This window comes from Pan troglodytes, chromosome 21 (genome assembly GCF_028858775.2).
Source record: "Pan troglodytes isolate AG18354 chromosome 21, NHGRI_mPanTro3-v2.0_pri, whole genome shotgun sequence".
Lineage (NCBI taxonomy): Eukaryota > Metazoa > Chordata > Mammalia > Primates > Hominidae > Pan > Pan troglodytes.
This window is the reverse complement of record NC_072419.2, coordinates 9311475-9336080: the sequence shown is the minus strand read 5'-3', so window position 1 is coordinate 9336080 and position 24606 is coordinate 9311475. Positions and strand designations below refer to the sequence as shown.

The 24606-nt window shown below is 51.9% G+C and overlaps 2 protein-coding genes across 8 annotated transcripts in view; one reads left to right on the top strand and one right to left on the bottom strand.

Moving 5' to 3' along the window:
- EBF4 (EBF family member 4) overlaps positions 1 to 10769 on the bottom strand; it is a 67418-nt gene extending 56649 nt beyond the window's left edge. The window contains exons 1-2 of one of the 4 annotated variants that reach the window (XM_054674381.2): positions 10411 to 10769; positions 9784 to 9905 (exon numbers count right to left, since the gene is read on the bottom strand). In XM_054674381.2, the coding sequence (XP_054530356.1) occupies positions 9784 to 9905; positions 10411 to 10719 (431 nt within the window). In that variant the 5' untranslated portion in view covers positions 10720 to 10769. Of the gene's footprint in view, positions 1 to 9783; positions 10346 to 10410 lie in introns of those variants that run through there. The other 3 variants (XM_016937330.4, XM_063803171.1, XM_024352032.3) reach the window with 3 other exon arrangements.
- A 4201-nt stretch (positions 10770 to 14970) lies between these two features.
- Positions 14971 to 24606, top strand: part of IDH3B (isocitrate dehydrogenase (NAD(+)) 3 non-catalytic subunit beta) — a 30022-nt gene continuing 20386 nt past the window's right edge. For 2 of the 4 annotated variants that reach the window (XM_054674382.2, XM_024352098.2), the window contains exon 1: positions 14974 to 15048. The gene's annotated coding sequence lies outside the window, so the exon portion shown is untranslated. Of the gene's footprint in view, positions 15049 to 24606 lie in introns of all 4 variants that reach the window. The other 2 variants (XM_063803246.1, XM_024352097.2) reach the window with 2 other exon arrangements.

The window sequence follows — 24606 nt, the reverse complement described above, 5'->3', positions numbered from 1 at the left end:
AAATGATCCCGCTGCCTCAGTCCTCCAAGTAGGTGTGACTACAGGTGCATGCCTCCACACCCGGCTAAATGATCCTTCTGCCTTGGACTCCCAAAGTGCTGTGATTACAGGCATGAGCCACCATGCCCAACCTGGAATAATTTTTTTTGAGACAGGGTTTTGCTCTGTCATCCAGGCTGGAGTGCAGTGGCGTGATCACAGCTCACTGCAACCTTGAACTCCTAGACTTAAGCGATCCTCCTGCCTCAGCCTCCCAAAGAGCTGGGATTACAGGTGTGAGCCACCATACTCAGCTTGGAGTAACTTTTTTTTTTTAAGACAGGGTCTTGCTGTGTTGTCCAGTCTGGAGTGCAGTGGTGTGATCTCAGCTCACTGTAGCCTCAACCTCTGGGACTCAGGCAATCCTCCCACTTCAGCCTCCTGACTAGCTGGGACTACAGGCATGCACCACCATGCCTGGATAATTTTGTTTACTTTTTGTAGAGATGAGGCTGGACTTGAACTTCTGGGCTCCAGCTTTCTCCCATCTTGGCCTCCCAAAGTGCTGGGATTACAGGTGCCAACCACTACACCTGGCCAACTAACACACCCTGCTTACCTGACTACGGAGCACTTTTGTTGAGGATCATGGTTTGGGAAACATGACTAAAGGCCACTAGAAAGTTCTGAAGCCAGGCAGGGCTTAAAGATGCTATGGGGGAAAGGAGGGTGCAGTGTGGGGGACAAGTGAGAGGCTGCTGCAGGGATGCAGGGGAGCGACCAGGATGGGGAACTGCCTTGAGGACCACTTAGGTCAGCTTGTCCAGGTGCCCATCATGAGCATGCTCCTGTGACAATGGCTGCCACAGTCACCACTACTATTTTTCTTCATATAACTTTAAATCAATTTATTCTTTTACTTGGCTTCAGGCTAAGCCATAACACCTGGGATGTCATGGGCATGAGGGACTTGCTATTGTTTTACACATACAAATTATAATAAATAGTAAAATGGAAAATGTTTCCTCCTCTTGAAAGCTTGCCCCGGAGCCTCCCTCAGTTATCCACATGAAATGCTGACTTAGGAGGCAGAAGCCATAAGTCTTCTTGTCCCTGATCAAGATGAGGGGAGGGGACCTCCAATATATATATATTTTTTTTTGAGACAGGATCTTGCTCTGTCACCCAGGCTGGAGTGCGGTGGCACAATTATAGCTCACTGCAGCCTCAACCTCCTAGGCTCACGTGATCCTCCCACCTCAGCCTTCCGAGTAGCTGGGACTACAGGCATGAGCCACCATGCCCAGCTAATTAATTTTGGAGAGATGGGGTCTCACTATGTTATCCAGGCTGATCTTGAACTCCTGGGCTCAAGCGATCCTCCTGCCTTGGCCTCCCAAAGTGCTGGGATTATAGTCTTGAGCCACTGCGCCCGGCCTCAACACCTTTCTTTCTGACCACAGATTCTTTTTACAGATGCTCCTTTCCCTAGGGAATTCACTGTCCCTCCATCTTTCCCTGCTCCCTCCACCCCCTCACCCTCAGGCTGCAGTCCTTTCAAGTTGAGGCCTTGATCGCCCCTCACCCGCTCCCCAGCCAGCAAGAGGCAGGGAAGCCCTAAGAGGGCTTTCGATCACAGCGGGGCCCTGATTACTGTTGATGAATATGCTAATGAGGCCTCAACCCTGAGCTCCTCCCTCCTGCTCCCAGGACCAGCTTAACTTGAACTCTACTGGGGATGGGTTCCAGGACCACCTAGTGGGAGAGAAGGCCAGAGGAGATGGGTTTGTGAAGCACTCCCAGGTCCCTGTGGCTTTTATATCCTGTCATCTAGCCCAGCAAAGGGGCCTGGAAGGCTCTCAGGCAGCGGGGAGGGAGGCTATAGAGAGAAAAGGAAGCCTTGCCAGAGGAGTGGTGGGTGCTGAGAAATACTGGAATCTCCCAGACCACTGGCCATGCCCTTTCTACACAGACACCCTGCAAGTGCTCAGGCCAAATTCCAGACTGGTGCAGCATAAATCAAAGATGCTGGCCTGAGCTTCCTGTCCCACCCAAATATCAGCCATTGCTGGGTCCTGGCTGCCCCCCAGCTCCTGCCAGGCTGCTGAGGACCAGACCTGGGAAGTCTGGCATAAGCCCCAAGCCAAGCTTCCTTCCCAGGGCTCAGCATCCCTGCAGGAGGGGATTACACAGGAGCAAGGGCACAGGGACCTGGGAGGGGGGAAGACAGCAGGTTCCCCTGGGGTCTCTGGGCCAGTGTCTCCTGCCAGCTGGGGGCATGGAGGGGCTGCCCTGCTTTGCATGCCTGTGCCCTGCCCCATAGTAGGTTTAGGCTCAGTCCACTGCCCCGAGGCAGCCCAGAGCGGCATCCTGCACTTCCCCAGCAGGGCTCAGTGGGTCTGAGGCACACTCATCCTCCCAGGCTCACACCCACCCATGGAGCAGCACTGGTTAGTTTACAGCTGCAGGACAAGATCCGTGCCGTGGACAACAACAGGGCAGTGTTAATGACGGCCCCCGCCCCTTCCAACCAGAGGAGGACTGAAGAGTGGGCAAGAGCCCTGCAGCGCACTCTTGGGGCTGCCCCTTGCCTGGGAATGTCTCCAGCTCACCCTGTTCATAGCCCTGCCAGGCTTGGAGAAGCTCAAGCAAAGGATACTTCCTATGAACAAGAGACGGAGAAGGACACGAGGACAGCATGTTGCGGGGAATAGGACTCGAGAGCTACAGAGGCAGGTGTGGACGGTGCCTCCTTCTCCTGATTGACCCCAACATGCAGGAGGTGACCAATCAACACTTGTAGAATGGAAATGCAAGTTCCAAAGAGAGAGGGCTGGGGAAGGGGAAGGGGAGATTTCTTATTCCTTGGGGGTAGCTGATGCTCTTGTAATGAGAAAACAAACCCGGACTAAAGAACAGAAAAAAAGAAACAGGGATAGAGACTCAAACAGCTCAGGAGGTGCTGAGTGGTCTGAGGGCCCCTGATGAGCACATCCTGGGTGCAGATGTGTGGGGACACAGGTGGGATGTGGGGGCCACTGTCTGCTCTCAGACTGGCTTAGAGACAGAGAGATGTGGACCAAGGCCAATGTCTTTGATCTCATGGTGCCGCTCCAAAGTGGCGCTGCCTAAGACAAACATTGGGGTGTGGAGAGAAACTGCACGCATGTCTTTTGATACGTATCCTTAATTTAAAAGAAAGAAAGGGGGAGAGAAGGGGGAATGGAGCCTCTGAAGCCTGGAGAGGCAAGTATTTTATTTGGGTTCCCCTAGAAGCAGACCTGGGGACAAGGATTCAAATACCAACAGTGTTATCTGGGCAGTGATTCGGAAACACTGGGGGTTGGGGGTGAGACAAAGATGAGAAAGCAGCCTATAGAGGGTGCATTTTCAAGTCTCCACTGTAGGCACCTGGAGCTCCATCCCATGGGGAACTCTGGAAACAGCATGGAATGTGTGCCTCAGCATTATCCCACCAGAGGGATGGGTGAGGGAGCTGGGGTATTTATCCACCAACTCCAGTCAGTCACTGGTGGAGGGCTTCTACGACTGTTACTTCTCAGGTACTTCTGGGCTGAGCAGATCAGGCTCTGGCAGCCTGAGCAAGTCCTCAAGCAAAGGGAAGCAGCTAACAGCAGGGGAGGCAGAGCCTTGACCAATGGTCCTGAGGGGATGTGGGTGGGTACCAACTGCCAGCCATTCAGAGGCCTGGGGTACGATGGATGCCAGCAAAGCTACAGCCCCAAGGGCCTGAGTGCAGCTTGGCAGGTATCAGTTTATGACAAATATAAGTAAGAACTGCCTCACCTGGCACATGTACTGCTGGCACCCATAATTCAGAAACAGCTTATTCACTTAGCATCATTAGTGAACAAACCATGCCACATAAACACCTTTTCCAGAGAAATGCAGCTGAGTGACAAAATCAGCCACATTAACCACTTCTGCAAGACTGCAAAATGAATTATACATTTCCTCGCTTTCTTAAAAAGATTGTTTAAAGCACAATGTTCAAAACACTTTCTTCTCAACTCCAGAGTGTCCTGAGGCAGTGGGACATTTGCCCCCGTACTAAAGAACCCAGATTTGGGAAGAGAATATGCTCACTTCCGTATTTCCATTGTGCCCCACTCACCTCCTTTCCATCTTTCATTCTTAAATAGACCGAAAATTAAATGAGACTGTTTGAGACACCAAAAAAGATTTACGTTGCACAGATGCACTTTGGTCAGAGTCAACATGCTTTGTAGTGAGCATGGGTGTGCATGGACTTCCTGAGCACTGTTAGGAATCCAGGTTCAAGCCAACACCAAGGGCAACCTGACCTTCACAGACTAGGTCATTCAGGTGGACTGTGCTCCAGAGTGTATGCAGATGCCTGTGGGGAGATGCCAGAAGCTGCAGAGGTGTCTGACTGCTACTGCTGGGGCTGCCCAGCAGGTCCCGGGAGATGCTCCTTTGCAAGGCTGAGCAGGACACTCCAGGGCCCTTTTCGCGGCAGCTGCTCTCCCCTGCCACAGCATAACTGTCTGGTACAAAGCCCCCCTCACAGTCTCTGTTCTCTCTTCCCAAGGCCACTCACGGCTCTTCACATCCTTGACTACATGCTTGTTATAGTAAGCAATTTAACCACAGCCAGCTCAAATCCCACAGAGGACAAGTGACCAAGGCTGGATCCTCGGCCTCCTCTCAGAGGCACCCCCAGGCGTCTTGCCTTCCCTTCTCCCCACCAAATCCTAACTCTTGGCTGCCTTGATAACTCAAGGTTTTGAGCCGTGCCTTGCCCTGGTCCTAATTTGTCTTTGAGTCTGGGATGCTAGGGCTATAGGGGACAAGCCCTACTTTCATCAGTAATTGGGGGAGGCTCTTTGTTGACACCCATCACCCCAGGAAGTGGAAGGAGCAAAAACTCCTGCATCTCATCCCTTTTCGCAGATTTCCCCAAAGTCTCTCTCTGCTAAGTCCAGCTCTTCTTAGCCCCATCCTGACAGGGCTCCACCAGTCCCTTTCCTCTACATCCCCCCTTCCTCCAAGCATCCCATTGGCCCCTGCTCTCCCCTGCAGGCACCCTCTGGACCCCGGGACTGCTGATGATGATCAAGCTGGGCCTGGCCTTCCTGCCCCAGACAAGATCTATTGGCCTGGCCCTGCCCAGCCCCTGACATGCCAGCCCCTGGCCATGGTGCAGACTGGGAAAGATAAAAGCAGTAGCCCAGTGGGGCACACCCACCTCAACAATGCTTGCACAGGGAGGACCTGGTGGCTGCAGACAGCTGCCCAGAGCCTGTGTCCAGTTGGTCCTGCTGGAGATGAGGTTTGGGTCTGGGGAGGGTCCCTATCCCCTCTTCCCACTGCCCCAGCAGCTGCCCTGCTCACCTGCCCCAGGAAATTGGCACAGTGACCAAAGTCCCTGAGGGCAGGGGAAAGGGAGGGGGAAGGATCTCACAGGCCTGCTCTCCCCCTCTTCTTTTGGCCCTCAATTCTACCTAAAGACTCCCCACTCCACTGCTCTCTGCCCACCCTCTCGCCACCCACCCACAGGCCTGCCTGCCAGGTCCCAGGCTGAGAATCAGCTATGAATTATTAAAGCAAACAAAAGCATTTCCTAGCAGGGATGCTAGCCTGCAGCTGCTTACAGGAAAGGCAGCCCCAGCTGGCCTCCCTCTCCGGGGCCCTGCTAGTGTGCAGGGACCAGCTCCAGCGGGAGGGCTGGCCTGGGCCTTCCAGAGGTCTCCCCAGACTGGGAAGCACATCAGAAGGAGAAGAGAGCTACTTCTGTGCTGAGTGTGCCAGCAGGAGGACTTGAGTCTTCAGGGGAGTCAGGGGAAGATGGGCTGGGTCTGGGCAAATGGATCTCAGAGATAAAGTCCTGTCGGCTCAGGGCAGGGGCAGGGGTCCTTGTGCAGACTTCCCTGGTAGGAAGACATTGGTAGGGAGAGGGCAGCCCTCTCCACCAGCGTTCCCATCCCCATTGCCTCCAGTTTAAGGGTATGCAGCCCCTCTGCTCTCCCTACCCCCTTTTTTTTTCTTTCTTTCTTTTTTTTTTTGAGACAGAGTCTCGCTCTGTTGCCCAGGCTGGAGTGCAGTGGCGCGATCTCGGCTCACTGCAAGCTCTGCCTCCCGGGTTCACGCCATTCTCCTGCCTCAGCCTCCTGAGTAGCTGGGACTACAGGTGCCCGCCACCACGCCCGGCTAATTTTTTTGTATTTTTAGTAGAGATGGGGTTTCACTGTGTTAGCCAGGATGGTCTCGATCTCCTGACCTCGTGATCTGCCCGACTCAGCCTCCCAAAGTGCTGGGATTACAGGCGTGAGCCATCGCACCTGGCCCTCCCTACCCCTCTTTTGCTCAGAACTTTCCTTCCTGTTGGCAGAACCTCCCTCGCTGATCTTAGCAGGCCTTCTGGGCCTTTTCCTCCCCACCCACCTTCTGTAAAATCTTGGCATTGTTGTAAAAGTCAAGCTGTAGAACTGGGCAGGAGAAGCTGCTCCAGTAGCTGATTCCTGGGTCAGGAAGAACCTGGAGTCTTCCAAAGTCAAGAGGGGAACCAACATAAGGGGACTTGGGAGCCTCTGAGAAACATTACTGCTTCCTCCGGCAGACAGTCATCACCCCCATCCCCCATGGACTGCCTGAGCCTGCCCTGGGTGCTGTGGACACAAGGATGAACGGGCCACTACCCTTGCCTTAGGGGAAGGCCCCAGCTGGCAGGGCAGGGAGGACCGGGACAGGCAGAGGACAGCAGATGCTGGCCTATGGTAAGCATTCGTAGGCAGCACTGAAGCCACTCCCCTGGGCAGGGTGGGAGGACACAGAAAGAGCAGTTGCTGGGGTCGGTGGGTGTAAGAGGGAGTCCTGAGGCTGGTGAGACTTAATCCAGGGGATGTGCGGGTGCTGAGGGCAGAGGGACTGTTTCAATAGACCATAGCACTTACTGGAGGTGCAGCTAATTCTCCAAGTATCCACTGCCTGCCAAGCATCATGCAGAGGAGGCTGGGGAGGAAGGCTGGAGTCAGACCATGATAGGCCTTGAATGTTGGAGATATCCATGAGGAAGCAGTGGGGCTTGGGGGTTGGTCACTTTATTTTATTTTATTTATTTACTTATTTATTTTTGAGGCACAGTTTCACTCTGCCGCCCAGGCTGGAGTACAGTGGTGTGATCTTGGCTCACCGAAGCCTCTGCCTCCCAGGCTCAAGCAATCCTCCCACCTCAGCCTCCCAAGTAGCTGGGACTACAAGCATGCTTCACCACGCCCGGCTAATTTTTGTATTATTAGTAGAGATAGGGTTTCACCATGTTGGCTAGGCTGGTCTCGAACTCCTGGCCTCAAGTGAAACGCCCACCTTGGCCTCCCAAAGTGCTGGAATTACAGGCGTGAGCCACCATGCCCAGCCTGATCCCTTTATTTGTAATCGGAGAGAGACATGATCATAAAAAAGTACTTTGGAAATACTGCTTTGGTCCCTAATGCAGGGAAGATGGTTTTAGGGGAGTGGTGAATGGCTGGGGCTAGGCACTGGGCCAGGAGGCTGAGGTGGTAACCAGGGTGCAGTTAACCTTCAAGCCAGGGAGGAAGCGGGTGGAGGGCCAGGGGGTTTCATTGCTAAAAGTGGTGGCTGAGGGCACTGAGATTGGGACTAGGACACGGAAAAGAACATTCCTAAGCCTTGACAATCAGGCAACTGTGGGGTGAGGCTGAGGAAGGTGTCAAAGCCAACTCTCGGATCCCGGGGAGTCTTTTGGGAGAGCACTTCCGTGAAAGTTTCTCAGAGATGAGAGAGAGAGAAACCAGGCCGCGATGAAGGCGGAGGCAGGGCCAGGGGGAGGAATTTTCATTGTTGCTGTTTTGGGATGAGAAGACCCGCGCAGAGGACTGACTGAGGAACAAGATACAACTGTAGTGATGACAGACAACACGGGGAAGAGTGGGGAGGAAGGATGAAGCAGCTCCCTCTGGGACAGGGAGGAAAGTCAGCTGAACAACAAAGCGAGTGGGGGCTCCTAGTCTATGTCCTGAGACAGAGAAGTCTCCAAACTTGGGGATTAGCAGACCGAGCCTGAAGAAAGCCCCTGTTCACATTGCGGAAGCCCTCTGCATCCCAGCAATGTGGCCCTCACAATGTGGGGACTCAGACTGGACACCCCAAGCCCACTCAACCCCACTATGCGCAGACACCACTGCTGTGGCCCATGCTCTGGGGGAAGCCTTATCCCCACACTTCTTGAACCCCACGCAGTCTCCAAGGGCACTGCCTCCTTCACGTCTGCTTCCCCTTCATCAGACCTGCCTCTGGGTAGGCACAGAGGGAAAGGTTGCAGAGAAATGGAACCTTAACTCCCAGAGGCCCCCATCAGCCCTCCTCACCCACTCTTACAAAGAGCTCTCGCCACACAGCAGGTGGTGGGGACAAAGAGGGGGCCATGTTAAGAAACTAACCTTCTCAAGTTGAAAAAAAAAAAAGCCAGAACCAACAGAAGAATAGGCAGGAGGTGGAATTGTAAGCATAGCACAGGAAAACACAAGTTAATGGGAAGAAAAATAGGAAGGAAATACACTCAAATGTTGACAGTAGTTGTATTACAGAGGAGGGACTAAATTTTTTATTTTCCAATTTTTCTAGAATATAGCTATATCCCTTGTAAAAGTTTTGGAAATTAATTCATCCACAAGACCCTTTCTCTTCCGTAAGAGATCAGCTCCAGAGCCCCCCAGCGTTCCCTCCCGACAGCCAGGAAAGGACCGGCGTGCAGAAACGGCTTCAGTTTGCGCATGAAGCGCGGTGTGTGTCTGTTACACGGTGAGGTTGAGGCGTCCTGCGGAGTGTGAATGTGGGCTCCTGGGTCAGGCCCGGTCTGCATTAAGCCCCCCATTCAGAATCCCTTCGGGCTGCTGCAACAGCTCAGACTTCTGGGAAGCCCAGTGCCCACCCTGTCCCAGCTGTCAGCAGAGCTGGCACCTCCCTAATTCTAACCACAGTGACTCCCCATAGGATACCTAAATGCCTCCCTCCATGGTCACAGCTGAAGGTGCAAAAAGCCAGGGGGTGCAGGGGCTTTAGGGGCAGGTCAATAAACTTTTAAAGTTCGCTTTTAAATCCTGGAGTCAATCCCCTACTGAGATTCCCAGACCCCTGCAAAGGAGTCAGAAGAGACCGGCGCGGGTGCTGGGTTCCCAGGGACTCTCTGCCTTCCAAAGGACCTACCAGAAAAACACCCGAGGGAAAGGCAGGGGCCCTGCCCAGTTCCCAGGCCAATCAGTCCAGCCAGGCCGACTGCCCACCTCATCTCTTCGCCACTGTCCAGCCCCCAGCCGCTTCTCTGGCTCTGCACACCCCCATCCTCCAACTCTGAGGGGCGTGGGAAAGGAAAAAGGGGGCTGGGTTTCGTGCCTTTCCTGACAGAGAGCTGCGGAATTGGACAAGGAGAGTCACTGGGACTGCCCAGGAAGGAGGGGCTGGACGTTCCTAGACGGCCGGTGGCTGTGGGTCATGGCTCGGAGCTCTGCCTCTTCTCTCAGAGCCATAGACAGCCCGGCTGGGGTGGCGTTCACCGCCGCACCCGCGAGCGGCCGTCAGAAATCTACCGGGGCAGCCCGGAGTGGAGGCAGAAGCCCCGCCCCAGCCCGCCCCACAACCTCAGGAGGCAGCACAGGCACTCCGGACGGGGTGGGCGGGGGAGCTCGCCGGGACCGTCCAGAGTTAGGGCTCCTTCCGCCCCTGGCTCCAGCAGCTCCAGCAAGCTGAGCTGAGGCGGCGCGGAGCCGTCCAACACGAGCGCACCGGGTCCGGTCGAGCGCTTACCTCTGCGCCGCGGTGCTGGCGTCCAGGATGCCCGCGCCCTGCATCCAGGAGCGCACTGAGCCCAGGCCGGCGGGCAGCAGCGGCTCCTCCTTCAGGTTCAGCCCGCTGCGGGGCAGAGCGTCCTGCGCAGGGAACATGAGGGCGCGCGGTGAGTGAGCGCCCCCGCCGCCCCGGATCCGGTCCCGCTGAGGCTGCGGGCGTCTAGCTCAGCCCGACCCGACGGCACCAGGCGCCTCCAGCAGCGCAGCGCCGAGTCCGGGTGGCTCAGTGCGCGCTCGCCTCTTGGGCGCTCCCTCGGAGAAAGCGGGTCCGCGGGCGCCGGCGCTGTCCCCTCCCCTCCTGGGGCGCTGGGCGGGGAGATGGAGGGATTCCCCCGCGGCCTGAGCGCTGGCGGGCAGACTGCGAGCGGGGCGGGGAGGGCGGGGAGCGGAGCCCGCACCCGGTCCGCGCGGAGGCGCCCCAGAGGCGCGCTCTGGCGGCTGCCCGGGGCCGCGGTCGTCGGAGGGGGGGGCCCGAGCGCCCCGGGAGCTGCCTCGGGCAAGGCGGGGGCGCGGGGCTGCCCGCCCTTTCCCCCTCGGCGCCCCCACCTCCCGCCCGCCCGCGGCGCCAGCGCGGGGCGCTGATTACCATCCGGGAGGCGGAGGCTGCGGGCGCGGAGCTCGGCGGCGGCGGCGACAGTGGCGGCAGCGGCGGCAGGAGCAGCAGCAGCCGCGCGTCCCGGGGAAAGGCTGGGGCCGCGCCGGGCCAGCAGACGCCGCCGCCGCCAGCGCCCCGCGTGCCCCGGCGTCCCGGCCCTGCCGTAGCCCCGGGCGGCAGCACCTGGAGCAGCAGCAGCAGCAGCCCGGCCGACTCCCCCCGGGGCCCGGTTCCCGCGCCGCCCCGCCGCGGCCGCCGCCGCCCGCCGCTCCCCGGGGCCTGGCCTCGGGCCCGGGCCATCCCGCCGCCGCCGCCGCCGCCGCCGCTCCCGGGGGAGCGGTAGCCGAAGGGAGGGAGCGCAGGCGGGAGGAGGGATGTCGGGAGCGGGCGGGCCCAGGGGACGGGGGCCCGGGGGAGGCGGGGGCGGGGCGGCGCGGCCGGCCGAGGGGCGGCCGGGGACGTGACATCATCGGGGGAGGAGCGGCCGGGCCCGGGCCGCGGCGGCGGGGCGGACCCTGGCGAGTCGGTCGCCTGGGCTGGGGGCTGCGGCCTGGTCGCGGCCGCGGGAGGGAACGGAAGAGCCCGGCTGGGGCCACGGAAACCCGCGCAGGGAGGATCTGGGGCCGCGCGGCGAGGGAGCCCGGCCCGAGCGGGAGGTGCGCGCCCCGCTGCGCTCGGGAACCTCCGCGGCCTCCCCGTCGCCGCCGGACGAAGCCCCGGCGTCTTCGCGGCCTCATCTCCCTCCCCCGGCACCCGCCGTACTCTCCGCGCCCGACGCCTTGTGCCTGGACTTGCTGCTCATTTTGACGCCTCCGAGCTTTCGCTCTTGACGTTTTTCTCCCGCGTGACTGTACTTCCGCATTTCCCCGGCGACCCTGACCTCACTTTCACCCCAGCTAAGGACTGAAACGTCTCTGCCGTAGGCTGCGGCCCCAGACAAGCTGGGCGAGGTCCCTGCATCCAACCATCCCTATTCCTGATGCTGGGTTACCTAAGCCTAAAGCATTTTCAGTTTCCATCTGTGCCTTTCAGGAACCTCCTGATTTCTGATTGCAAGTTGGACAGGTAGGCTCAGAGCCCAGCTCACCTCCTGTTTCTCCCCAGCCGCGTCCCGTCTCAGATCCCATTCCTTTTTTTTATTAGTTCCTGGCACAGAAGTCGCCTGGCCCTTGACCGTGGGGCAGAGACATTTCTGCCCCTCTCCCCACGTTGTCCTGGCCAGGCTTTGAGCAAGCCCAGACTGAGTCCAGCACTTTCCTGCAGAACAGCATGGGAGCCACCTGCCCTGCCTGCCATGTTCACGCTCAGACACCCCTGCAATAACACCTTCCTGCTCCAACTCACTCCCATCCTCTTCTGGGGGGCCTCCAAGTGTGAGTTAGTGTTCTGTCGCACATTGGCCCAGATGAGGCGTCCTGGGGGCACTGCTGGTTCTCCTACCATCACAGAGGCCCTCTCGCATCCTTTCCTGGTCTCTTTACCACCCCTTCTCTCTATGCCTCTCCCCATCACCCACAGGGGGCTGCCATTCCCACCGGGACTCCTTCAGGTCTCAGCTTTTACCCTAGGTGGGATTATCAAACATGGGTCTCTCCTTAAGACAATTCTTAAGCCAGTCTCTTTCTCCATCTCCTGATCTGCCTCTCTAAATCTTGCTTCTCACAGTGTGGTCCCCGGACCAGCAGCATTGACATCACCTGGGAGCTGGTGAGGAATGCAGACTCTTAGGCCCTGCCAGGACCTGCTGAATCAGAACCTGCGATTTCCCAAGACCTGTACACACATTACATGTGAGAAGCCCCCCAGAGCTGTTCCACACTTGCTCCACTCCTCTCCCCAACATTCAGACCCACCTCTGGCTCTCTCATTTCCAGCAGACACCCTTCCTCTTACCCAGTGGAGAGGACTCAGGGAATCTTGGCAGAACCCTGCTGGCACCATCAGCGGCGTATGCTCCTCCTCGTTTCTGTCTTTTCACCTGTTCTCTTCTCTCGGTCTTCCACTGTGGAGATGGATGTGGAACCTTTTTGCTTAGTCCTGTCTTCTGCCTTTCCTGAGGTTACCCCACCGATCTCCTGTTTGTGTCTCAATATGTTCTTTTCTCTGCTCAGATCTCCCCATTCTTAAAAGAACTGTTCCCTCCTCCTCGCCTCCTTCTTCAATTTCTGCCCCTCCTGTGTCTGAGACCGTTCACAGGAACGCTCTGCCAAGGATGCCTGACTGGCCCCCAGCAAGCCACTCCTGGGGCCCTTGTGGGCTGGCTCCCTTCCAGCCCTGCCTTCCTGCTTCTGCTCTCAGACTCCGTGGTCTCTCTTGGGCTTCAGGCCCTGGGACCTCCTGGCAGCAGTGGGCTACCCCACCCCTCAACCCCAAACACACATGGGAAACCACCCTGGTGACCAGATATATATATACATATATATATGCGTGTGTATGTATTTACACACACCTGGGAAATATATATATCTGGTGTATATATATTTACACACACCTGGGAAACCGCCCTGATGACCAGAGCACACTGTCTTTCTCCTCTGCCCTCTGAGCACCTCAAGCTGCTGTGCCTGGCGCTCTTCTTCTGTTCTCCCCTCACAGAATTCGCGTTCCTCCACAGTCTCAGAGAACATCTTTGAGGAAATGGTGTCCCCATATGGGACTCTCACTTCTGTCAGTCCTGAGCATCAGTGGGTGAGGACAGGGCTGGGCTTGGCCCTCAGAGAGGAGAGGAGCACCTGCCTCCGGAGAGGGTCCCTATCCCAAGAGGCTCTGTCCCTAGGCTGGGATGGGGCTTGGTCTCCACAGGTTCACTCTCCACCAGCCAGCTCTTCTTCCTGACTCCCCTGTGTCTGTGTTGGGCACCTCCTCCTGCTGCCCACCAGGCTTGGAGTTTGGGAATCATCTCCAATACTTTTCTCTCCCTGTCCTGCAGCTACCTGTTTGTTTGGTCTTAAGGGGTCTCCCTTCCCTTTCCTCCCTACCCCAGTGCCCACAGAGAATATATAACAGCAAAACGTACTTTTCCTCCACTGGACTCCACCCTGGCTTGGAGCAGATATGGAATTCCCAGTTCTGCCCACAGCCTCCTCCCTTAGCTCCCGTCCCCAGCTGCTCACCCCCAAACACCCCCATCCTCCTGCCACAGTTTTAAAAAGTGTTGCTTGGATTGGGCCATCGCCTGCTTAGAAACTTAAATGTCTTTTGTGGCTTCTCAAATAGACATTTAGGCCCTTAGTTTGGGAACATTCTAGGCCCTTTGATGCCCTATCCAATTTCTCTTGCCGGCCAGCCTTACCTCCACTCCCTTGCTGTGTGAGTTTCTTGCTTATCCAGCATGGGAGATCACACCGTTTCCCAAACCCAGCTCCCTGTCTCCCAGCTCCAGCCTTCATGCTGGCTGGCCCTTCCTGCCAGAATGCCCTCACTTTGCAGCATTCCTTTTTGTGATGGTTGAAGTGATTTGGTTGGAGTGCTTTTCATTCTGGAAGGTTGTCCCCAAGATAGATTGGGGGATAGATGCTCAGAATTAACCTGCGCAGAAGGTGGAATCAGTCAGCCCAGGAAAGTGGCACTGAGTTAAGGCTCAGTCATAGCTGGGGCAGACTCCCAACTTGCGTGGGTTTCTGTTCTATCCTAACCACATGGAACAGAAAACCAGCCAGGATGGTGTTTGAGGCTTCCCAGAGCCTGCAGCCCCAGAGAAGTGCTCCTGGGTTAGAGCTGCTGAACCAAGGGGTGATGAAGGGAGGAAGGTCAATGAGCAGTTCTGGGGCAGCACTTGGGGGTCGGAGGTGAGTGTCTCTGCTTTAGATCCAGGTGAAAGTCTGTTGTTTCTTGGAACCCTCTGTGTGCTTTTATTTTGCATTAGTTATCTTATTTTTTAACCTTTTATTTATTTTTTTTTTAGAGTCAGGGTCTCACTCTGTCACCCAGGCTGGAGTGCAGTCGCGCGATAATAGCTCACTGCATCCTCAAACTCCTGGGCTCAAGTCCTCCCTCCTTAGCCTCTCAAGTAGCTGGGATTGCAGGTGTGCACCACCATGCCTGGCTAATATAATGTTTTTTTTGAGACAGAGGTCTTGCTATGTTGCCCAGGCTGGTCTCGAACTCTTGGCCTCAAGTGATCCTCATGCCTTGGCCTCCCAAAGTGCTGGGATTATAGGTGTGAGCCACTGTGCCGGCCATGCATTATTTATCTTAGTTCCTTTGTATATTTTCCCGTTCCAACTGCTGCATCTTCTCCATGAGAAAGGAATTTGGTGGGTGGGGTGGGGCGAAGTGCTGCAACTGTGGCCACAGAGAGCTACAGGGGTGGTGATGACAGAGGAAGCTTGGTGCACGCCTGCAGAGAATGCCACTCTTTTCTGGCAGGGGCTCACCACAAACCCTTAGGCCAGAGCCTTGGGTCTCATTCTACCCTTTCATTGTGCTCATGTCCACGAGAAGGGCTTTTTTGTGAGTGGCCAGTGCTAGAGAGTGAGCAGATAATGAAACCCAGGTGGCGCCCTTATGAGCTCACAGTCAGGTGGCAGGAGACTCATGAATGCTCAGTGTCACTCTGGAGTGACCTGGGCTGTTACAGAAGCGGAGCAAGTCCTGGGACAAGCACAGAAAAAGGGCCTGAGCCTGAAGGTGAGGAGGGGCCCGGGAGCAGCTTGTGTAAGGACTAGCAGAGCGGAATGAATGGGTTTGCTGCACTTCCTTCAAGGTGGAGGTTTTAGCACCCAGCACCGGGAGGGTCATGCTGGTGCCTAACATGCCATGCTAAGGAGTTTGGACATTTTTTCTGTAGGTCTAGTCATAAAACAATGGGTTTTTTTACATCAGCAGAACTCCCCCACGCCTCCGCCGCCTTAAGCGGGTGCAAACCATATAAAACAGATAGGAAGTGGTGAGTTAGGCTGAGGCGCGCTTGGCCACGCTGTGTGTTGGGCCATAGCGCCCCCTGGAGGCCCCAGAGTGTGATGCCGGCACTTGGATCCACTTCCTGTCAAGTCCCCGATGGTAATTAAAATTAAAGGAGGAATACAAAAACTAAAGCGCGCATTAATTATGGCAATTCTCATAGTTCCATGAAGAAATCCAGAATGACAAGGGCCGTCCGAGAAGGTGGTCTGGTAGGTATGCGCCAGCTCTGGGCCTTCCTCGCTGTTGATTCCTGAGGCCTCTTTGATTGCTTCAAGAAAACCCCACACCACAAGCATCAGTATTGCCTTAGGATCCATCCCATCCCACATCTAGGCTGAGTTATTCAATCTTGAATAATAAAACAATAGGAGCCATCGTGGTGGACCCTTTGGCAGGAGAGTCGCGCTCCTATCCCCAGGCTCTGGGATCATTGGTCCTGGTTGTTCACACACCTGCCAATCACAAACCACTTCAAAGACACCCGGTCTCAATGCCCATTGAGGAAGAGGAAGGGAACCGTTTTCCCAGTGCAGCAAGCTATGCCCACTCCCTGCTATTTTGCAGAGCACGCCTGTTCCCTGCAGTCTCGAACCTTAAACTGCAGCAGCACCCAACACTATCCCTGATGGCTGCCCCTTAGCTACTCATAGGCAATGGCAACAATTTTGAAATATTATATATACACATATATATATATTTACCGGTGGGGCAAGATCAAATTCATTTTCAAATTGCTGGGGAGGGCCAGGCGCGGTGGCTCACCCCTGTAACCCCAGCACTTTGGGAGGCCAAGGCGGGTGGATCATTTGAGGCCAGGAGATCGAGACCAGCCCAGCCAACATGGCAAAAACCCGCTTCTACTGAAAAAAATCAAACAAAATGAAACAAAAACAATACAAAGAAAACAAAAATTATCCGGGTGCAGTGGCATGTGCCTCTAGTCCCAGCAACACGGGAGGCAGGGGCTCAGAACTACTATAGAGTACTTGAAATAAATAAGTAAAAGCTCAGCGCAGTTAAATTCCAAGTACATTGGGAGCAAACCTGAGTTCAAGTTACTTGGTTTAAATCAATGTCTCGCCACTGGCGTAAATTGAACTTCAGTACTATGGCTACATTGTCTTCATTCTCACTTGACCCAACATCCGGTTGGCAGTAGGTGCGTTTATTCTAGATCACGTTTGAGTTTCTTTTTTTTTTTTTTTTGAGATGGAGTCTCGCTCCCGTCGCGCAGGCTGGAGTACAGTGGCACGAGCTAGGCTCACTGCAACCTCCACCTCCCGGGTTCAAGTGATTCTCCTTCCTCAGCCTCTCGAGTAGCTGGGATTATAGGAGTGCGCCACCACGCCTGGCTAATTTTTGTAATTTTAGTAGAGACGGGGTTTCGCCATGTTGGCCAGGCTGGTCCCGACCTTCTGACCTCAGGCGATCCACCCACCCTGGCCTCCCAAAGTGCTGGGATTACAGGCATGGGCCACCGCGCCTGCCTTGAGTTTCCTAAAATGCTGAACTTAAGTCAGAATCCCATCTCTGCCACTCACTGGATTTGTAAACTTATACTGAGCCTCAGTTTCCCATCAAATGAGAATGATAGCACACAGTTGTGAAGGTGAAATAAAATTAAACACGAGGAAAACAATTTTACAAACTTTTGAACACTATACCTGTGTAAGGTTGCTATTCTGGGCATTCAGCACCTTGGGTTTTCCTGTGGAAGCAGGAAAGATATATAACTGTCTTTGTTGGAGACATTAAGCAGCTTATTTCATTTTCCAAATAGATACTAGGGACAAATATTTATACTTAAACTATTACATTAAAAACAAAAAAGCAAGAGCGTAATATTTAAAAAAAACAAAAAGCATGAGAAGTGCTTGAACCCAGGAGGAAGAGGCTGTTGCAGTGAGCCGATCGTGCCACTGCACTCCAGCCTGGGCAACAGAATGAGACTGTCTCAAAAAACAAAAACAAAAACCCAAATTGCTGGGGAGGTAGGAGGAGGGTGGGGGAATGGGGGCAAGAAGAAAGGAAACTATTATCCTTGAGGTAGAGCAGGGTGGGGTAGGGGTAGGGGGGTGAGGGGAATATAGGGTAGGCAGGAGGGAGCTATTTTTCCCCTTGTCCCGGGTGAAGTGGGGAGAGGACTTGGCAGAGGCTGATTCTCCATGAGGCTTAATCTTCAGGCTTTCATCTACACCGGCCCCTTCCAAGGACCCTCGAATGTTCCTTGTGACAGGTTCACATGGTTACATATAATTGTGTATTCATAATTTTGTATTCTTCTTAAGGAATTACTCCTCCAATTGTATAAGCTTCAGGTCTCCCAAAATCTAGATCTTCTGGTGGGACCTGGAGTTGGGTAGGAACAGTTCAGGTAAGAGATAATAAAGACCTAAACTAAAACAAGTTCAGTGGGGAGGGATGCGTTTCTTAATAGAAAAGTGCTGTCATTTACTGGCCTGTAGCTCTTACAGATGAAGATGTTTGATTCTTTTCTTCTTTTCTGTATCCATAGTGCCGTGAATAGTCCTTGGAGGATAAATATTTGTGGATGAATACTTGTCTGGGAGGTAGAGGTTAGAAACTCATGACTGATTGCCTATGTGGGGTCCCACAGGGTGCCCCAAAGAGATGAGCTCCCAGCCGGGCGCGGTAGCTCATGCCTGTAATCCCACCACTTTGAGAGGCCAAGGCAGGTGGATCACCTGAGGTCAGCCTGGCCAACATGGTGAAACCCCGTTTCTACTAAAAATACAAAAAATTAGCTGGGTGTGGTGGCACGCACCTGTAGTTCCAGCTACTCAGGAGGCTGAGGCAGGAGAATTGCTTGAACCTGGGAGGTGAAAGTTGCAGTGAGCCCATATTGCGCCACTGCACTATAGCCTGGGTGACAGAGCGAGACTCTGTCTTAAAAAATAAAAATAAAAAGAGCCCCCCACACCTATCCCTTGTCACCTATCCCTACTCTGCTGTGTCACCCAGGCCTATTCCTGGTGTTGGGGAGAGAGGTCTTAAGCTCCCTCTTTCCTTAGCCTTCAATGGCTGCTTGGCCTGGGGGAGCGAGGTCCTTGGAATGTGCCATGTGGTGGAAAGAACACCGGACTTGGGGTCTGGAGACCTGAACTCAGTAGGCAAGTTACTGACTTATTCTCAGCTGCAGTTACTTCATGGATAAGCCTGAGGTGCTGGTGGCCAAGTGATGCAACCGTAAGTGGTTAACAGCTTCCTCTTTTTTTTTTTTTTTATTATACTTTAAGTTCTAGGGTACATGTGCACAACGTGCAGGTTTGTTACATATGTATACATGTGCCATGTTGGTGTGCTGCACCCATTAACTTGTCATTTACATTAGGTATATCTCCTAATGCTATCCCTCCCCCCACCCCACAACAGGCCCCGGGGTGTGATGTTCCCCTTCCTGTGTTCAAGTGTTCTCATTGTTCAATTTCCACCTATGAGTGAGAACATGCCGTGTTTGGTTTTTTGTCCTTGCGATAGTTTGCTGAGAATGATGGTTTCCAGCTTCATCCATGTCCCTACAAAGGACATGAACTCATCATTTTTTATGGCTGCATAGTATTCCATAGTGTATATATGCCAAATTTTCTTAATCCAGTCTATCATTGTTGGACATTTGGGTTGGTTCCAAGTCTTTGCTGTTGTGAATAGTGCCGCAATAAACACACCCATGCATATGTCTTTATAGCAGCATGATTTATATTCCTTTGGGTATATACCCAGTAATGGAATTGCTGGGTCAAATGGTATTTCTAGTTCTAGATCCCTGAGGAATCGCCACACTGACTTCCACAATGGTTGAACTAGTTTACAGTCCCACCAACCAGTGTAAACGTGTTCCTATTTCGCTGCATCCTCTCCAGCACCTGTTGTTTCCTGATTTTTTAATGATTGCCATTCTAACTGGTGTGAGATGGTATCTCATTGTAGTTTTGATTTGCATTTCTCTGATGACCAGTGATGATGAGCATTTTTTCATGTGTCTGTTGGCTGCATAAATGTCTTCTTTTGAGAAGTGTCTATTCATATCCTTTGCCCACTTGTTGATGGGGTTGTTTGTTTTTTTCTTGTAAATTTGTTTGAGTTCTTTGTAGATTCTGGATATTAGCCCTTTGTCAGATGAGTAGATTGCAAAAATGTTCTCCCATTCTGTAGGTTGCTTGTTCACTCTGATGGTAGTTTCTTTTGCTGTGCAGAAGCTCTTTAGTTTAATTAGATCCCATTTGTCAATTTTGGCTTTTGTTGCCATTGCTTTTGGTGTTTTAGTTATGAAGTCCTTGCCCGTGCCTATGTCCTGAATGGTATTGCCTAGGTTTTCTTCTAGGGTTTTTATGGTTTTAGGTCTAACATTTAAGTCTTTAATCCATCTTGAATTAATTTTTGTATAAAGTATAAGGAAGGGGTCCAGTTTCAGCTTTCTACCTATGGCTAGCCAGTTTTCCCAGCACCATTTATTAAATAGGGAATCCTTTCCCCATTTCTTGTTTTTGTCAGGTTTGTCAAAGATCAGATAGTTGTAGATGTGTGGCATTATTTCTGAGGGCTCTGTTCTGTTCCATTGGTCTATATCTCTGTTTTGGTACCAAATCAATAAACATAATCCAGCATATAAACAGAACCAACGACAAAACCACATGATTATCTCAATAGATGCAGAAAAGTCTTTTGACAAAATTCAACAACTCTTCATGCTAAAAACTCTCAATAAATTAGGTATTGATGGGACGTATCTTAAAATAATGAGCTATTTATGACAAACCCACAGCCAATATCATACTGAATGGACAAAAACTGGAAGCATTCCCTTTGAAAACTGGCACAAGACAGGGATGCCCTCTCTCACCACTCCTATTCAACATAGTATTGGAAGTTCTGGCCAGGGCAATCAGGCAGGAGAAGGAAATAAAGGGTATTCAATTAGGAAAAGAAGAAGTCAAATTGTCCCTGTTTGCAGATGACATGATTGTATATCTAGAAAACCCCATCGTCTCAGCCCAAAATCTCCTTAAGCTGATAAGCAACTTCAGCAAAGTCTCAGGATACAAAATCAATGTGCAAAAATCACAAGCATTCTTATACACCAATAAGAGACAAACAGAGCCAAATCATGAGTGAACTCCCATTCACAATTGCTTCAAAGAGAATAAAATACCTAGGAATCCAACTTACAAGGGATGTGAAGGACCTCTTCAAGGAGAACTACAAACCACTGCTCAATGAAAGAGGATACAAACAAATGGAAGAACATTCCATGCTCATGGGTAGGAAGAATCAATATCGTGAAAATGGCCATACTGCCCAAGGTAATTTATAGATTCAATGCCATCCCCATCAAGCTACCAATGACTTTCTTCACAGAATTGGAAAAAAACTACTTTAAAATTCATATGGAACCAAAAAAGAGCCTGCATTGCCAAGTCAATCGTAAGCCAAAAGAACAAAGCTGGAGGCATGACGCTACCTGACTTCAAACTATACTACAAGGCTACAGTAACCAAAACAGCATGGTACTGGTAACAGCTTCCTCTTAAAAAATAAACTTGCTTTGTAGCATTGGCTGAATTTGTGGTGACTACACATTCCTACCATGGCTGATTTCAAACCACTAATGTGATATCACTGAACATGTTAGGAGAGACACACCATAGCCTCTTCAGAGCCTGAGCAATCCGATTCCAGCACACTCCTGTGTGGGTCTCAAGGACTAGGGTCTTACTTTATTTGAACAAAATGTTGGATGACGGACTCCCATATTCTGTGCCAAGCTGTATATGGGAAATTCCTTCTTCTTCTTCTTCTCTTCCCCTTCTTCTTCCCCTTCTTCTCCTTCTTCCCCTTCTTCCCCTTCTTCCCCTCTCTTCTTCTTTCTTCTTCTTCTCCTTCTCCCTTCTTCTCCCTTCTTTCTTCCTCTTTTTTTTTTTTTTTCAAATGCAGAGTCTCACTCTGTTTGCCCAGACTGGAGTGCAGTGGCTCGATTTTGGCTCACTGCAGCCTGGACCTCTGGGCTCAAGCGATCCTCCTGCCTCAGCCTCCTGAGTAGCTTGGACTACAGGGTTGTACCATCACACCTGGCTGATTTTCTAAAAAAATTTTTATAGGCCAGGAGTGGTGGCTTATGCCTGTAATCCCAGCACTTTGGGAAGCCGAAGCAGGTGGATCATCTGAGGTGAGGAGTTCAAGACCAGCCTGGCCAACATGGTGAAACCCTGTCTTTAAAAATACAAAAAAATTACCTGGGGTGGTGGCAGGCACCTGTAATCCCAGCTACTTGGGAGGCCAAGGCAGGAGAATCACTTGAACCTGGGAGGCGGAGGTTGCAGTGAACCAAGATCGCATAATTCTGCTCCAGCCTAGGCAACAAGAGCAAAACTCCATCTCGAAAAAAAAAAAAAACAGTTTTTTTTTGTAGTGACAGGGTCTTGCCAAGTTGCCCAAGTTGGTTTCAAGCTCGTGGGCTCAAATGATCCCCCTGCACTGGCCTCCCAAAGTGCTGAGATTACAGGCATGAGCCATTGCAGCCAGCCCAGCTGTTCTTTTTGCTGGTAAGATCATTTTATGTGGGCAAGATGTATGTGGATGATCACTTTGGCCCAATATCCATCTTTGTTTTTAGTTAAAAAATTATTTGCCTTTTTAAAATTATGACATAATTGACAGCAAAGTACCCAGATATTACATGCGCATGTTGGTAAATTTTTACACACATATACACCCATATAACCAACCATTCAGATTAAGATACAGGGCATTTTCAACATCCCCAAATCCTCTCTGGTGCCTACTCCCAGTGAACACTTGCCGCTCAAGAGGTAACCCCCTCCTGATTCCTTGCACCATAAACTAGTTTTTCTCATTCTTGAAGTTCATGTAAATGACATCATGCATTATGTAGTTTTTAAATATCTGGCTTTCACTCATCATTACCTGTGAGATTTATCCACGTTGTTGTGTATAAGAGTATAATTCATTTGTTTTCATTCCTAGGTAGTATTCCTAGCACAAACTTTCAATAGTTTTAACTTTTTTTTTTTTTTTTTTTTTTTTGAGATGGAGTCTCGCTCTGTCGCCCAGGCTGGAGTGCAGTGGCGCGAACTCAGCTCACTGCAAGCTCCGCCTCCCAGGTTCACGCCAGTCTCCTCTCTCAGCCTTCTGAGTAAGTGGGACTACAGGCGCCCGCCACAATGTCCGGCTAATTTTTGTATTTTTAGGAGGGACGGGGTTTCACCATGTTAGCCAGGATGGTCTCGATCTCCTGACCTCGTGATCCACCCGCCTCGGCCTCCCAAAGTGCTGGGATTACAGGCGTGAGCCACCGCACCCAGCCAGTTCTAACTTATTAAAACTTTTTTATGCTTCTCATGCCTGCTTTTGTCTCTCAACTCTGAAACTGTGGATCCCACTGGCCACATACTCAGTCCCATAATGCTCTGTTTCTCCTTGGCCCTGACCTGTCCTCTACCACTTCACCTCCAACATCTGCCATGCCCTTCAGAATCCCATCTGTAAGGCAGTGGCTTACAGATGCAAGCACTTCTGGAGGCCAAGGCAGGCAAATCACTTGAGCTCAGGAGTTTCAGACCAGCCTGGCCAAATGGTGAAACTCTGTTGCTCCAACAAATTAGCCAGGCCTGGTGATACATGCCTGCAGTCCCAGCTACTCGGGAGGTTGAGGTCAAAAAAAAAAAAAAAGAATCCCCTCTGCAAAATTAACCAACTTCCTCATATTTTCAACATTTCTTTTAAAACTTTCTGTCACCACCAACCTTAACTGAAACCTGAATGACACCTGTTATGGAATGAATGTTTGTCTCCCTTGAATGCATATGTTGAAATCCTAACCCCCTAATTAACTGTATTTGGAGATAAAGGCTATGAGGAGGCCGGGCGTGGTGGCTCACACCTATAATCCCAACACTTTGGGAGGCTGAGGCGGGCAGATCACGAGGTCAGGAGATTGAGACCATCCTGGCTAACACAGTGAAACCCTGTCTCTACTATAAATACAAAAAATTAGCCGGGCGTGGTGGCGGGCACCTGTAGTTCCAGCTACTTAGGAGGCTGAGGCAGGAGAATCACTTGAACCTGGGAGGCGGAGGTTGCAGTGAGCCGAGATCACGCCACTGCACTCCAGCCTGGTGACAGAGCGAGACTGTCTCAAAAAAAAAAAAAAAAAAAAAAAAAAAAAAAAAAAAAAGGCTATGAGGAGGTGATAAAGGCTGAAATGATAAAGGTCATAAGGGTGGATCCCTATCCGATAGGGCTAGTGCCCTTATGTGAAGAGGAAGGGACACTAAAACTCTGAATCTCCACTCTGTGAGGACACAATGAGAAAGTGACCATGTGCAAGCCAGGAAGACAGCCCTCACCAGGACCCAAATCAACTGGTACCTTGATCTTCGACTTCCCAGCCTCCAGAACTCTGAGAAAATAAATTTCTGTTGTTGAAGCCACCCAGTCTATGGCGTTTTGTGATGGTAACCTGAGCCAACTAAGACAACATCCAAGGATGCCTTTTTGCCTAAGGCATTCTCTAGCAGTTACTGTTTATTCTCTTTCACTTTGCTACAAATAAATATCTTGGATTTTATTTTGCCCTCCTTTCAAGATAAGTTACTTTGTTACTGTTTCATGAATGCTGGCAGAAGACAGGAGATTCCTAGATTAGAGACAAAGCAAAGCATATTAACACAGCATAGCAAGTAGCAAAAGCATCCTGTTTGCATCAGCTCCCCTTGTTCCCTAAGTTCCACAAGGAAAATGGGAAGGAGCCTTATGGATTCTGTGCATGCACTGGGTTTGTGTCCCACGTGAGCAACATTGAGCCTGGGGAACCCCCTCTTTCATAGACAGCAGTAAGCAAGTCTGCTCTTTGTCCTGGAGAGAGATATTACCTCATTCCTCAAGGTGGCTTACTGCAATGCACGACCCTGAGAAACAGCCCAGGAAAGAGGGGTCAGGGCTTTGTAGTCTTGGCATACTCAGTAAAAATGTGCTGGGACGTTCAGGGCCTCTGACAGCTTTCCTCTCCCAATAATTGACCTTACACATTCTTGGCCAAAGTGGAATATTCCCATGAGTATACCACTCCATCTGCCACTCCAATCAATCTGATCACCCTAGACTGGGACCAAATTTGCTCAATTTGTCTCATACAGAATTTACTACCAATAGAACCTCAAGCAAGATGAGGCCAACCAACAGTATTGGCTTCAACAATGCCACTCGGCGTCTCAGACTCAGTCACCTGTGAATAAGTCTCAAGGG